Here is a 15,942-nt window from a genome sequence, read left to right as displayed (position 1 = left end):
TGAGCTTTGCCTGACATCTAGTGGTCAGCCACGGTGCATCGTTTCGCGCTTCTCTGAATTCAATGCTGCCAATAAAAGATCTGTTTAGCACATACAGTGGTTTTCAAACAATAATCTGTGTCTGCAGCCTGTCAGCGGACTCCCCAAGTTGCGACAACAACCACAACCCAAAACCGAGTCTTACTTTCCCCTTGAGACCACGTCACGAGCACTTTGTTTATGTCTCCTTCCAAACATGTGAATGGTCCAACAAATCAGTTTTAGTAGGAATACAAATAAATATATGGAATGTTTATACGAACAGAGGGCTAAATATACTTTTCCCCTGAATATCTGTATTGTGCAAGGCTGTGCCACTGGAGTCTGGGATGAGAAATTAAAAATGAGTATAAAACTGACAAGCTTCAAAGCTGTACAGGTCAACATTTAAGGATTTTCCAAATAAATGCGTCATATAAACAACATCATCGAAGTGTGAGCAAAGCCTTCTGGTGTGTTTTCATTTTTCAAAAAGTATTTCTCACTTTTATAGTCACACAAGAACAAGAGATTGTGCAACGGGTTTATACTTACTACTAACACTAATACTTGCTTTTGCACAAAACAAGTGATTGGAAAAACAATATTGTAAAATCCCTCCATTGGAAATCCCGCCTCTGATTTGACGTGGTTAATCATTTGGTCACTTGAGCTGTATCGTATTTTTTTTGTCCCCCCACCCCCCAGATGAGTTGTTTAACTCCATCCTGCCATTCCGATAAACAGCCTCTGAAGCAGAGTCCATCCGTGTGATAAGGTCACATCTGAAAGGTCAGCCAGGAAACAGATGGTCGTCTGGCCCAATCATAACAACCACAACATCTATAAGCGAAGCGCAAATGTGACAAATAGATTGCGTGTGTGATGCAGGTGCTGTCTGAGGACAACAGCAAAACCATTGTTGTGTGGTTAAAAGCAGTTTTTCCAATTGCATATTTAATGCATGATTAATTCTGTTGTAAAGCCAGAATACAACAGGGGGAAATAAGATGTTTGTCACTACGATAATAAATGACAATACGCCACTTCATTTTTTCCCCTTTTCTCAATTCTGCAGCACTGGGACTAGCTTTTTGCCAGTCCTGCGCTAGTGTTCTGCCATTGTCCTCTGTCTCTGCAGCTATGATTCAATACTCTCCCACAATTCAGGATAACTAAACCAGTAGCGGGGAGATTACAGACAATCTGATTTGATTGAAAAACACGTTAAATCCCACGCTGGCCCGAGGGCATTCAATCTCACATCATCGCTGATGGCCCACACACGGCCCACAAACCTACTTCCTTAATCCCAAAGCTTTTTTATTTTATGGTCAACGTGCCATCAATTGCTTCAAATCCCCCCCTGCAGCCTCCCTCTGTCCTATTGCAGCCTCTCCCCCCTGTGTGTGTGTGTCTGTGTGTGTGTGTGCATTTAAGTAGGGATGAGTCAGAGTTCAGGCACAGATGCCATCGTCGTCCCGTAACCTGTTCTACTGTCTGTATGATTTTAAAAGGCTGAGGCGGCTACCTGGCAAGGTCAGGGTGACAACATGCAGAGCAGTGCAGCCTGCTGGCCTGCGGCGCTGACGTCCGATAAAGTTTGGCCGCTCACACAGGAAGCCAGGGATCCTATTTTGGGGCTGCGCAGAGCCGCATTCCTGGAGAGGAAGACTTTTCAAGCACCTCCTCAGGAGCACAGCGCTTTGGCGGCCGGCTGGCATCACTGAAACATGTGCCAGAGGACGACGCAGCACCAGCAGAGAATAAAACGAGGATAACTCTTATCAGTGATTTGCTGGATGCAAAGATGGGACGCAGCTGCTTCTGATCACAGCAAGACTTGATTGGAGATCAGTGTAAAATAATGTCAACACTGAAGAATTGATTTTTTTTTTTTTTTCATCTCCCACTGCAAGGACATCTATACGCGACGGCTATGTGAAATAAAACACATTTAAAGGGATATTTTTTCATACGTGAAGAAGGGGTGCGCGCTCTCGGCGCAGCGCAGCATCAGCACCAGCATCCGATGCGCGTTCCCGTTCCGGTAGAGGCTGCCCGAGATCCCGGGAAGAGGAGTTGGAGCTGCGCTAGTTAAAGTTGGGCCAAAGGGGGGTTGAGAGGATGCTGCAGAACAGCCCACGGTCAGACTGACACAGCGAACGCCGGGGGAAACGAGTCCTGAGTGAAGGATGACTTGCAAAATACTGAGCATATGCCTCTTGTTTTTGGGTTTTCAACACTGCTCGTCACGTAAGTCCCGCGAAACATCAATTTCCTCGTCTACGGCGTCGGCGGCTTGGGTGTGATTAAACATATTGCAAAGTGTTGGCGTATTTCGTGCTGCTGTGTTTTGAATCGGAGAGAAAGTTAAAGAAGTGGAGGGTTTCAAATTTAGCCCGCGCGGTGATGGGATGCTGGCGTTAAAGGGCAAAGCCGAAGATGCGGTGAAATCAGAGACATTTAACCCACGTATCATTAAATATATTTATATGTGTGCGTGTGTCTTGGATACGTCGTCGCCCTTTGAAATCGCGCAAAAGAAAAGTGCGGATGAGAGTCGCGCGCCGGTCCTGCGGAGGCAAGGTGCGCAGGGCGGTCCGCAGCTCACTGAACTGTCTGCATTGCAGTGCTTCCCCCTGCGCTGCGCCGGCACGCAAGTTTCCTGCACCGTGTGGGCTCAGCCCTCCACTTCTCCGCAAAGAGACGCACTGATGCTCGAGGCTCGCTGGCGTTTGCATGTTCAAAATCGACTGGCCGGTGTACGTGTGAACGTTCTTGGCTGTACATATGTCCGCCTTTTTCGCCCTCCTAGCGGTTTAGAGGGAGCAGGACTCGGCATCTTGGCCGGGACCAGCCCACTGCAGCACTTTTTTTTTTTGGAGGGGGAGGAGGGAGGGGGGAGGGGAGGGTGTTTGATGGGAGCCTCCACCTGCCCGTGAAGCGCTGCATCCTGCGGACTGGCACGATTTCACCTGGCAGCGAGCCGTGATTCACCGGGAGCGGGGGACAGTGTTGGGACGGCGGCGATAAGAGTGCCGTGATCCGCCGCGGAGAGGAGAGCGTGTGCATGACGATTGCGCATATAAGCCGTGCATGTGCGTAGCGTGTTGCCGGCGTCAGGATGACCTCAGACTGACTTGGCTGCTCGTCAAAAATCCCGTGTGGGACGTTGCATGACTGCTCAAAACGAGGAGCATCACACGAGCTCCTGAAATTTAGAGAATATAATCAATCTGTTACTTTTTGCAAGACATCTCATCATTAGGGGTGTGATGATGATGATGATAATAACAACAATAATGTTGTTAATAATAATAATAATAATAATAATAATAATAATAATAATAATAATAATAATAATTATAATTATAATAATAATAATGTGGCCTTCATTTCCCTTCTGCCTCCTCTTGCTCCTTAATTCATTTTTGACTGCTGAGGTCTATTCTGGGCTCAAGCACATTGCTCAGAGCTCCATCACGTGGCGTTCTGGGATATGAATGGCATGATCTCACTCTAGCATCAGTAGCTATAGGCTGCATTTGATGGGAGCTTCACTGCCTGCAGCACTGAACGCTGCCACTAAGTGATTTGTGGCTCACAGATCTCAGGCGAACTTTGTGCTCACAAGTGGCCTGGTGATGGACATGGAGCCTCAGAGTGCAGCGGCAGTACTGACACACCCTTGGGTGGGGGAGCTGCGGCCCTGAGTCTCTAAAAGTGTGCATTTCTGAAAAGTGATTGCGTGTGCTCGTGTGTCCTCGCTCCTGTCACGGTTAGCAGCACAAGCGACTGCAGACAGACTGTTTGTTCCCACGTGATGGGATTCATTATCTTCAAGAGACCGACTTAACACTTGAACATGTTGGAAACTCGGCTCACTCTCTGCCTGCAAATTAAGCTGCGATAGGTTTTGCTTTCAGGGCAACGTTCCGTGATGTTTGTGTTTTTTATCCCTGGTATTTTTCCCAGACACCACCTACTGTGATGCCAGCACGGTCATGAATTATTTATAACCCGCCCCTTTAGACGAAGTCAGAGTGCCACTCCCCCTGTGCTGTTTTGTGGTGCAACTTTGAAAAGATTTTGGTCTCGGTCTCCATCTGCATGCAGCTCCACACGCACAAGGTTGTTGCCATGTGGGTATTTTCAAGCTGCAGGGAGGCGTCACCGACTGAATGACAGCCACAGGAGGTGCCACTCTGCATACTACACAGCGAGCAAGTGAGGATGTGCCGGAGCAGACAGAGCCTCGCTCACAGAGGCAGACTGATGACTCAGCAAATGCGATGCTGAGAGAGCCACATGTTTATGCACAGCTCCCTTCATGATAAATAGGGGATGGCAGGCAGCGTCGGGTTGTCTGTTGACTGTTGTGCTGCAGTAAGAAGAGACGGGAGACGGCGGAGCACAAAAGGCAGAGGTGAACAGCCGGGCTCTCGGTGCTCGACGTTGCACTCAGGTACACTTCGGCTACTGCGGCATGATGACGACGCCCACATGGGAGGGGAAGAGTGGAGAGAGAAGTGGGGAAAAAAATAGCAAGACGATGATTAGGGAGAGTGTGATGTAATAGGAGGCATTTGAGAGCAAGAAGAGGAGAAGAGGAGGAGGTGGAGGAAGGGGAGGAGAAGGAGGAGGAGGAAGGAGGAGAAGGAGGAGGAAGTCAAAGCTCCTGGTTAATCTGCTGTCGTCTGACAGGGAGCTGCGTTCTCTCCACACGTCAAGTTAAATACCCAGCCTTTTCTAGTAGTGACCAAGCAATTAAAACCAATCAATACACACAGAGCTGTTATCAGTCAATAAACCTCACCAGTGTACCCAGAACACAAAGCCTCCAAAGAGACGTCTTTTGACAGTGGAGTCTTTAAAATGTCTCGACAGAGCGCCTGGGATCTCCTGCCTCCTCATCCGTAAAGTAAGGTGACCGACTCCGGAGTGCGTGAAAAATGAATAAGCAACTAAATACTGCTGTTGTCAATCAGGGTCTGGCCAGGTGGCCGAGAGAGATCGAACGACAGTCGAGGAGAGACAAGCCAGCCGAGAGAGTTCAAGGTCACGTTTCCCTTGCTCAGCGCATTCTTTCCACCTGAGCGTGCAGACTGTCCTTGCTCAAGGGGGTTGACAGAACTCATGTGATGTTTTCATTATTTATGAGGGTGTGTTGCCGAGTCAATTCTCACACTTTCAGTCCTATATGCGAGCGTAATGCAGCCGTCTATGCCCTCGTCTATGTACTTGACCACGTGGTCCTCTGCTCCCTGACACAATGTGAGTGTCTGAAGCACCCACTGGTGTCTGGATCTGTTTCTAATGCTGCATCATAATCGGCTGTTTTCAAGTCACGGCCTGCTGCTTCGCCCTCTGTACTGGACGACCTCTGTGACTGCAGGAACAGGCAGCACAAAAAAAAACCTCTTGTAGCAACTCTCTGCCCAACAATCTTTTCTTCTGTACACGCTTTATCTTTCACGTAGACTCTAATTCTAATTAACATTTTCAATTTGAATTTCAAAACAGAGCAGTGTTTGGAGTAGCAACAGCAACAACAAGCTTAATGCTCTGTTGTGAGCCCTTTTCATTATTTCTAGTCTTTCTCATCATTCTGCACAATGTGTCCTCCAGATGTGTCCTTGTATTTTTATGCATAGCAACCTGTGCTTGGCCAACATTCACGGAGTCGTTGAGGTTGCTCCAGACAAAAGATAGACCAATGGCTGGAAGGTGGGATATGTGTGATCTCACTGTTTGCGTAGCAAACATGACTCAAAGTGTTTGTGCTGCACCTTTTTAGCTTAATTCAATATGCAAAGTGTACTTCTATGTTTCATTAGTCAGGGACCGGCCAGTTTTATTAAAACCGCGAATGGCTTCTCTTATCAGGCAGCGCAGGCTGTGCCCGTCTTTGTTGACTAGAACCATGTAATTCTGAGAGAGATTTATAAACGCTGCGTTATGAAAAGCCCCCGCTCAGACGCGCTGACCTCATTGTCTCCCTAATTTTTTTCGCCCTGTAGGAGAATGTGTCGATCCTTTGGTCTCGAGCCTGTACGCCTCTTCCTTCCTGGCATCGTCGAGATATAACTTTCTTTACTCGGCCAACTTTGCCAAATTGTATGGTAAGTACAATGACAAACGGATAAGTGACATTAGGTGTTGGCTTGACCTTCTGAGACCACCCATTCCCCTTTGTCGCCTTCCAAACACTTTCCAACTCCAAAAATCAAGACCCGATGGCCATAAACTGGCACTTTTCAATCAAATTTTTTTTCACTCCTGTCATTGCTGTGCATTTTCTTGGCCGCAGGCAGCAGCGGTTGGTCTCCAGCCCCCCGGGACCGACAGCCATGGCTGCAGGTGGACCTGGGGAGGAAGTATCGCCTGCAGGCCATCGCCACCCAGGGGACCTTCAACTCCTACGACTGGGTCACCAAGTACACCTTGCTCTATGGCGACCGGCCCGATTCCTGGACGCCGTACATCATGAAAGGAGGCAACTCTGTACGTGTCATAGAGTGGGAGTGTTGGGTGGGTTTGAATCGGGGATTAGGCCAGGATTTACCAGTCAAGCGGTAATCTGTTCCACAGTCCGCCCCACAGTGACTGCGTGTTCCATTCTATCTACTGGCACGGGCACAGAAAACAGAGACGCCGCGGCATATTATGTCTCTCAGCCACTGACAAAACTAATCTCATCATCGGTTTGTCTCCGTCTCCTAATAAGGCGCTAATACCGCTGCACTGACTCAGTAAGCCTCTCTCTCCCCACTTCCCCTGTCCCATCTTCCCTGCAGACGCTGCCCGGGAATTGGAATTATTATCAGGTGAAGAGGAATGTCTTCCATTACGCCTTCACTGCCAAACACATCCGGCTGCTTCCCCTGGCCTGGAACACTGAGAACGGGGGGAAGATCGGAGTGAGGCTGGAGCTGTTTGGCTGCCCTTATGGTAAAAATAAATAAATAAATGAATGAATGAATAAACTGACAAATAATGGGCACACAAGCTTTTAGTGCATCTAAACCACATCCAGGAACAATCTGTTATCCAATTTAGCCATGACTCAGATATGTGATATTAAATGTCAGTGCCAAACACAGCAGACACAGACACAGAATAAATGACACAAATACCAATTTGGTCTATTGAGCAATTTTTGTGTGTGTGTTAATACTGCAACGATTACCACTACTAATGAAAATAATAATAAGAAGAGATTCCCATCTGGCACTAAGTATTTGAGTAAATGACTCACTTGAAACTGATGCTATTACATACATTTTTAAAAAAAAAATTAAAATGCATTAAAATTAAATAAAAGATGAAGCAAAATCTATGTGAGAAATGTTGTTTGACAAACCACAACTTGGTAGTGTTTTACAGAAGAAAAAGGAAAATGTAACTTTAACACAATTAAAAAACTTAATTTTGCAATTTCACGAATTGTAGACAGCTCAAACCATCTATAAATGCTACACATATTAAAGATAATATCATACAAGGCTTGTATACACTAGTGTACTAAATGACTGTACTTTGCTTGTAGACTCCTACGTCTTGCAGTACAACGGGGACGACTCAGTGGTCTACACATTCCCAGAGAAGAGGTCCCGCACGCTGGAAGACCACATTGCCATTAACTTCAAGACCCTTGAGCAGGACGGCCTGCTGCTACACAGCGAGGGGATCCAGGGAGACCTCTTCACCCTGGAACTCAAGAGAGGCCGCCTGTATCTGCACATTAGCCTCGGTAAGGCCTGACTCCGTCTACTTTTTAAAGTAGTTTGACATTGAAGAAAATAAAACGCTTTTCCTTCCGGCCACCTCTCTCTCAGGAAGCAGTGTCATACACAAAGTGGACGGGCGGATCACGCTGACGGTGGGCAGCCTGCTGGACAACCTCCACTGGCACTATGTCACCGTCAAGCGCTACGGTCGGCAGGTGAACTTCACGGTGGACAGTCAGACCGTGACGGCCATCTGCAATGGAGATTTTACACACCTGGACCTGGACACTCAGGTAAGGGATTTGTGCACGGCCCACTGTGCATGATAACGAGCTGTGCATTTACTTCATTGTCTTACGGCGGTGACAGAATGTCTTTTACATCTCTTGCAGTTGTACATCGGGGGTGTCATAGAGCAGAACTTGCCCCACCTGCCCACCATACCTAACTTCCGGGGCTGTCTGGAAAACGTCTTCATCAACGACATCAACATCATCGATAAGGCCAAGAGAGAAGACCCTGAAATCCGCATTCCTCAGAAGGTAGACGCCTACATCAGCGTGCATTTTAAATGATCAATCAGCAAGTCATGTGCTCTGTGCTCCACTGTCATTATATGATACTGATTTATTTTTACGCTTTGTCTTCTCTCCCCTTCAGAAAAAGATGGATTTTGCCTGCAGGGACATCCTGCTCAAACCCATTACCTTTGCAGGGCCCAACAATTACTTACAAGTGCCAGGCTTCTTCAGGAAGCCCCGCATGTTTGTTAAGTTCATGTTTCGCTCATGGGACTACACGGGGCTGCTGATGTTCACGCGATTCGCTGATGATCTCGGCGCACTGGAGCTGGGGCTCAGTGAAGGCCAGATCAACGTCACCATTTTCCAGCCCGGCAAGAAGAAGCTGCAGTTTGCTGCAGGTCGGTTCACACTCAAGCTTGTGGCGGAAATATTTGAAAGATTCCGTTTCCTGTTGCCCAAGCAATGGATGCATTTTGTTTTTAAAATCTCAGGTTACAGGCTCAACGACGGATACTGGCATACAGTAGATTTGACCGCCAGAGACAACCTGTTGACCCTCACCATTGACGAGGAGAAAGAATCGCCCCTCAAGATAACAAACCCATTCACGATACGCACAGGAGATCGCTACTTTTTCGGAGGTAAGCTCATCTAACAAAAATTCTGCAACTTCCGACGTCATGAGCTGTGACGACCAGTCAAACCTTGTGCTTTCCTCCTCACCCCTCAGGTTGCCCGAAAACCAATAACACGATAAGGAAGTGCGAGACCAAGCTCAACCATTTCCACGGCTGCATGCAGCATATCTTTATAGACAATGAGCAGCTTGATATCGACATCATCCTACAGAGACAGTGGGGGCGCTATGCTGAGCTGTTGTTGGGCACGTGTGGCATCACGGACAGGTATGTTTTGGTGGAAAAAGCTGATAAAAAATAATATTGAGCGTGGTAAAATGCAACACGTCTTTTACCGTCATGTCTTTTACCCACAGATGTAGTCCGAATCCGTGTGAACATGAAGGCAGATGCATCCAGTCCTGGGACGACTTTATCTGTTTGTGCGAGAACACGGGCTACAAGGGGGAAGTGTGTCACATGTGTAAGTGCTGACTATCGGTGAGAAAAATTACCTTTGCCTATTTACCTACTGATATTCACACAATGATATTCTCAATTTTCAAACAGCCGTTTACAAGGAGTCATGCGAAGCCTACAGACTCAGTGGGAAGTACTGGTCTGGAAATTACACCATCGATCCCGATCTCAGCGGACCACTGAAGCCGTTTGAGGTGTACTGCAAGATGAACTGTAAGCAATCGCTGTCACGACTTCATCAGCGGTGCACTCGTCATTAGCTCGATGCTCTGCAGGCGGGTAATGAAAGGAGGAGTGGGAGGATGGGAAGTAATTTTATCAACTTCATGTAATGAGATGCTCGTGTGTGGCTCGTGTGTGGATTTAAAAAAGGGGTTTGATGGTTCTTCCAACTGTTTTGTTATATTGATATCGCCTATATTTCAATCCCAAGTTGCAAATTCTTATATATTAACAATATTTTAGTTTGGCTGTGATTACATTGATTGGGGGGAACAGCGTGAGTGTAATGTTTTACCACTCGGTGGACGATCAAGATTTTAAGCCTTCATTTTTGGGGACGTTTTGTATCATCAGTAAGTCGGTGAGCAAAACTGGCAATGAAGAATATAAAAACATTTGTACCAGAATTATGCCACTTAATTCTAATTAGTCCAACTATTCAACCTGGAGTTAGAATAGAATGCCTTTATTAATCCCATATTGGGGAAATTAATAAGAGTTCCAACTAACTGAGAAATGTTCTGTACGAAGCAAAAACAGGGCTTATACTCCTTGAAGCCAGTGTTGACAGAGCTTATCTATCACACCCTTCAACAGCGTACAAGGCTTGGACAGTGATCATGAATGACCGTGTCGATGGCACCAAGGTGAGCGGCAGCTCGATAGACCGACCGTACATCGTCGACGTCAACTACTGGAACGCCACCTGGGACGAGGTCACTGCTCTGGCCAACACGTCCATCTACTGTGAGCAGTGGATCGACTACTCCTGCTACAAGTCCCGCCTCCTCAACACCCCCAGTAAGTGGGAGTGGCACGTTCAACACAATGTGCTGATGGAAAAGAATGCAAAAAGAGCAAAAAACATCAACTTCCCTCCTGTGTCTTCAAAACATATAGATGGAAGGCCATTTGGTTACTGGGTTGGTCGTAACAATGAGAGTCACTATTACTGGGGAGGAACTTTCAGAGAGGTCCAAAAGTGCGGCTGTGCCATCAACCAAACCTGCGTTGATCCAAAGTTCCAGTGCAACTGTGATGCAGACTATCGGCAGTGGTAAGACAAGAATGCACCAATTACCCCGGTTTATTTTTTTTTTCTTACTTTTGTGGCAATAACAAAATGGATATATATCCAAATTGCGGCCTTCCAGGTTCTCGGATAAAGGCTACCTGGACTTCAGAGACCACCTCCCGGTGAAGAGGGTCGTGGTCGGCGACACCAACAGGACTGGCTCTGAAGCACAAATCACTGTTGGGCCTCTCCGCTGCCATGGCGACAGTAAGCTCTGGCCTTCATGCACGTCTACTGATCGTCGGCATAGGCCAGGAGTGTTTACACTCAGATTCTTTTCCCGCAGGAAGCATCTGGAACACGATAGCTTTTGTCAAGCCCACCTACATAACCTTCCCCACCTTTAAGCCAGGTTCTACCGCCGACATCTCCTTTCACTTCAAGACCTATCGAGACCACGGTGTCTTTCTGGAGAACTCTGACGACCAACTCAGAAACTTCATACGCATAGAGCTAAATAGTGAGTCTGCTCGTGTCTGGATCATTTTTGATAAAGCTAAACAGACTGATTTCTCACCAACTTTTTCCCCTCTCCCCTTTAGCCACCCACAATCTTGTTTTTGTATTCATGGTTGGTGACGGCATTCTTAATGCGACTCTGCGCTCTCCGGTGCCTCTCAATGACAACGAGTGGCACTTTGTCCAGGCTGAGATCAATGTGAAACTTGCACGCATCAAGGTAGACTATCAACCTTGGGCTGTCAGACGCTTCCCGGGTCAGACCTTTGTCACCATGACGTTTTCACATCCCCTCCTTGTAGGTAGGTTGCTTCGTGTAAAGAAAGGGATTTCAAATTTAACTGTGCCACCGCCCCATGTAGCATATTCAATACACAATTTTGTTTGTGGATCCTTATTACTCCTCCTAAAGGTGCAGCCAACCGCACGCTGAGACCTTTTCTTGGGTGCCTTCGGGGCTTACGGATGAACGGCGTTCCTATCGATCTGGAGGGGAAAGTGAATGAAGAGCAAGGCATCAGGAGGAACTGCACAGGACAGTGTCTCAACGCAACCATACCATGCCGAAACAGTGGCCAGTGTATCGAGGGCTACGCCTCCTACACATGTGACTGCAACAACACGGCGTTTGACGGCTTTTACTGCCACAAAGGTGAGTTATGCTCGTATATTTCATGGGATCGGCCGCCAGCCGAAATTGCTCTCAGGAGGAGCTTTTCCTCTCATCTTCAACGCAATTCAGTGGACATTGACTTAGATCCCTCGATCCCTGATCTCATGTGTGATCTTTCCTAAGACATTGGAGCTTATTTCGAGATCGGCTCGTGGCTGAAATACAACATACGGAAGAAGCCTATATCAGACGAGGCAGCATGGGCCAACTGGATCGACCCGCACTACGACAACTTCAGCCTTGGCTACAATGACACGGCGGATGACATCGAGTTCAGTTTCAGCACCGTCTACAAGCCAGCTGTGCTGCTCTACATCAGCTCCTTTGTCCAAGACTACATCGCCATCATCCTTAAAAGCGACGGTAGGAAGGAGCTCTGGAGTGCCACTTGGCTTCTCTGAACTGATGTCGATTCATCAAAATGACTTTCCGCCTCATGTACCTCTGCAGGAACCGTGGATCTGAGGTACAAGCTGGGCCTCATAACGCACAAGTACCAGCTGACTCACCGCAACCTGGCAGATGGATACCCGCATTACATCAATATAACCAGACACAACAGAACCATCAAGTCGCAGGTTGGTGCGCTCCAGGCGATGTTGATGGCGCCTGGTCATTTCATCTGCCCTCCATCTCGCTTCCCAACGACAGAGGATGCATTTTGCTTTGCCTTCAGGTGGATTACATGGAGCCCATAGTGGATAAAATAACGCTGGTGGAGGACGCTCGCTTTGACTCTCCAAAGTCCATGTTCTTGGGCAGAGTGATGGGTAAGTGCCTAATGTGTCACTGTAGGTGAATGACCCGTCGTTTCAGCATAATTTGCACGCTCAACGTGTCTGTGTACTCTCCCAGAGGTTGGTGACATCGACTACGACATCCAACGGCACAACTCTCCGGGATTCATTGGATGCATATCTGGCGTGAGATACAATGTCTACGCCCCTTTGAGGGCCCTGTTCCGGCCCAACGAAACGGACCCTCCGGTAACAACACAAGGCTACGTCTCCGAGTCCAACTGCGGCGCCTTCCCTCCCATCCTGGGCTACGTACCCTGGGAGGTCGACCCCTGGTTTACCACCATTGGTGAGTGGACGCCCCACAATGCAGCACATTTGGTTTGCATTCGGTGTGTAAACTCACTCTCTGCTCCTCTCGTTTTCAGAATACATATACATCCATGATGACTTGGGCCTGTTTTGGATAACAGGTAACACGCTTTTCTGCTTTTTTAGAATTACTTTATTTATTGAAATTATTTTTAAGACTTCCCTCAATAATCGTTGTCTCACTCAACTGGCCGTTCCTGTAGTAAATCATAGGTCTGAAAAATGTCCCTAAAAGCCCTTAATCCTAAATTAGAGTGGGGTTGTCAGCTTCCAGTGGAGGCTTTTGAGTGTTTATTCAAGCCCGTGTCAGACTCAAAGGGAAGAAGAAAAAAAACATTGGCAGACATTCGTAATCCCAACACTCTCTCTCTCTCTCTACTGACAATCACATTAACTTTTATTAATTAAATTTTATGAGGTTGCAGGTTATACAAAAAATTTTATGAATTGTTTAACTCATAATTTTCTGGTGTAGCACTGCTATAACACCTGTTTTTAATCAATAATATGGACTAAGATTTTTAAAAAAAAATGCTACAACCACTAATACTACTAGAGATAAAGGCAATGAAATAAGATCAGGTTCCCTTAAAAAGCAGCTGGGTTTCATCATCTCAGGATTAAATTGTAGCACAGGGACACAGAGTCCTCCGTCTCAGTCTGAGACCGAAACTGGCCGGATCAGCTGTACTTAGTCTGGCTGGGCCGTGCTCAGTGTTCGCCACCGATTGGGCTTTAGCTTAATAGATTGCTCAGATTCTGACAAATTATGCTAATGCATCTGCAGAATTTGGCCGCAGTAACATTGGTTCTCCTCCCCCGCCCCCGTTGTTATCAGACATTACATACATTATCCCTGCCTCGTATACCGCTGAGTGCAGATAGTTATGACTGAGACTTGTTCCAGTCTCATAAACGCCTGCGTGATCGCCAGCTCTGCATTCAACGCCAGCTGATGGAGAAAGTGCCAAGCTCCAGACTGCGTCTCGTTTTATTGCGACAGAACGCGGGGTGGAAATTAAAACTTCCGGCGGAACGGTCTGGGAAATGTGATCTCGCGCTTCACTGTGAAGTAACAAGATTAGATAAAACTTTATTAATCCCAAAGGAAATTCAGGTGGTCAGCATGACCTGCCACCGTGCAAGAAACTAGACCTCTTGTGTGCGTGTGCACAAGGCTTGATTTGATTGACAGCGTGAAAGAAAGTTCCAGAGGAATCTCGGCCTACGTGTCCTCAGATCTTGTGCTGAGTCTGGTGCAATATTTGCTGAGAAAAACACGCAGAAGCTTTTCTCTGTTACACTCAGAATCATGCCTACGCAATTAATAATCCACTGCAGGACGTCTCGGTTCCAGTGAAAGAATTGACATAGTGTCTTTTAATGTACTTGTGCGCTGCCAATTTTTGCTGGTCTTTCTTGCTTTTCCTGTGTTTGCCTAAAGAGCTACGACAACAATATTTTAAAGATAGAAACAGCAGCTGTGTGCAGGTGGATGCATGGCCATATTATACTGTTACTGCTGATAACAACTGGTCTTACAAGTCCATTTCCCCATGCACAATGAGCTAACACATCCCTTTAAATCGGCGCCTGCTTCACCGCTTGCTCACCTTAGGAGAGGAACTCTCATCTCTCACCGGCACCGCCGCGGATTAACTCTGCTATTTTTATCTCTCAGTCATCGTCATCCTGGCTTTGTTGCTGCTCTTCGGAGGCCTGTACAGCATCTACGTTTATGCGTACCAGCAGAAAGGCAGCTACCGCACCAACGAACCCAAGAACTTGGAGTCGCCCAGCAGCGCTCGGCCGCTGACTGAGACCCTGAGGAGGGAAAAGAAGAACCTGCCAGAAATTGAAGAGGACCTGAGGAGTGGCTAGTGACGCAAGACTTCGGGGGGGCCTGGGGGTGGGTTTGACGGAGGGTTGGTGGGGGAGGGAGATAGCACTTACAGAACCCAAGTTAAGTTTTCTAACAGTTCTGTTTCTTTTCTTTCATATTTACGTCTTTTGCGTTTCTGTCTCCAGTCGGGGTGGGATCTGACGCCTGGTGCTCTACAAAAGTTTGTATTTTGGTAAAAGCTCAACGAGTGTCACACTGTATCACAGGGTGAAATACTGAAGTGCCTCATCTGAGCAAGCTTGACATGAAGAAACCAGAACAGTTTTCAGATTGGGTTTAGACTAGAAGCCGCGGGAGTGGGATTTTAAGGTTTAATGCCATTTTTTTAAAGGAAAAAATAGGGATTTATTTATTATTTGTCTTTGTCGTCGTCCTGAGCCATTTTTTTTTTTTTTTTTTTAGACCAAACAAAACTACAAATACCCTGCTGTATAGATCCAATGCCATCTATAGAACATCTCTTCTGACAATCTCTCACGGACCTGGTTATTTTTAATGCCATGTTCTCTTGGTCCCTCTTGGGTTTGAGCGGCGAGTTTATCTGGGAGCCGGTAGAGCGAACCATGAATTTAAAAAAAAAAAAAAAAAAAAAAAGAAACAAAAAAACACAAGCAAGTAAAGAGCAAGTATACTGACAAGCATGAGGCCTGACGACTGTAAGAGGTATATAACGCTTATATATGTTGTATCGCAGCCTATAACAGTGCATTGCCTAGATGGAGCGACTCAGACCGCAACATAGTGTCAGTAGGTAGAAGCTTCCACAGTAAAACAGCTCAGGCTAGCAACATGGTTTCAGCTCTGTTAGGGAGAGAGACATGAGGATCCCTTCCATCGTGTGAGATGCTGACGGCGTTGGCGCGCCGCAAAGGCTGAGGTGATGAAGCTCGCCTGGGGACGGATTGACCTTAGTGTCCAAATTCACATTCCTGTTGTCTTACTTCTCGTGGCGGTTTTCCACAAGTCCGCCTCTTCGCTCCTCTAAACCTTCAAAAGTTTAGCATCATTTCAGAATTTTAGCGCCTTTCCAAGAGCCACGTGGAGGAGAAGAATACATAACCGACAACACCAACGCACATGCACACACAAAAAGGAACATATGTACAGAGGACCACAAGAGTGCAAACGC

At 47.0% G+C, this 15,942-nt stretch overlaps 1 protein-coding gene across 1 annotated transcript; it reads left to right on the top strand.

Moving 5' to 3' along the window:
* Positions 1–1,586: 1,586 nt before the first annotated feature.
* On the top strand, positions 1,587–14,802 carry cntnap1 (contactin associated protein 1). The gene is made up of 24 exons (XM_076038737.1): positions 1,587–2,274; positions 6,042–6,143; positions 6,332–6,525; positions 6,819–6,972; positions 7,571–7,774; positions 7,860–8,044; positions 8,144–8,293; positions 8,412–8,673; positions 8,767–8,916; positions 9,006–9,180; positions 9,270–9,376; positions 9,463–9,585; positions 10,192–10,395; positions 10,495–10,651; positions 10,749–10,876; positions 10,956–11,129; positions 11,212–11,430; positions 11,541–11,780; positions 11,925–12,164; positions 12,252–12,379; positions 12,478–12,571; positions 12,657–12,887; positions 12,967–13,011; positions 14,592–14,802. Exons 1-24 carry the CDS (start codon positions 2,214–2,216, stop codon positions 14,789–14,791), a joined length of 3,927 nt encoding a protein of 1,308 aa, XP_075894852.1. The 5' UTR covers positions 1,587–2,213; the 3' UTR covers positions 14,792–14,802.
* The last annotated feature ends 1,140 nt before the right edge of the window (positions 14,803–15,942 follow it).

The sequence above is a fragment of the Nelusetta ayraudi genome, unplaced genomic scaffold (genome assembly GCF_046127955.1).
Source record: "Nelusetta ayraudi isolate G7.1 ecotype Tasmania unplaced genomic scaffold, CSIRO-AGI_Nayr_v1 ptg000057l, whole genome shotgun sequence".
NCBI classification, from domain to species: domain Eukaryota; kingdom Metazoa; phylum Chordata; class Actinopteri; order Tetraodontiformes; family Monacanthidae; genus Nelusetta; species Nelusetta ayraudi.
The sequence above is the reverse complement of the archived record's forward strand: the minus strand, read 5'-3'. Positions and strand labels throughout refer to the sequence as shown.

What these genes read in the sequence shown, in the direction of transcription:
- cntnap1 (XM_076038737.1), top strand. Translation starts at nt 2,214, where the DNA reads ATGACTTGCAAAATACTGAGCATATGCCTCTTGTTTTTGGGTTTTCAA. An exon ending in ACGTGTGGCATCACGGACAG is followed by an intron (nt 9,181 to 9,269) that starts GTATGTTTTGGT and finishes TTTTACCCACAG; the next exon opens with ATGTAGTCCGAATCCGTGTG. An exon ending in CCGCCTCCTCAACACCCCCA is followed by an intron (nt 10,396 to 10,494) that starts GTAAGTGGGAGT and finishes CAAAACATATAG; the next exon opens with ATGGAAGGCCATTTGGTTAC.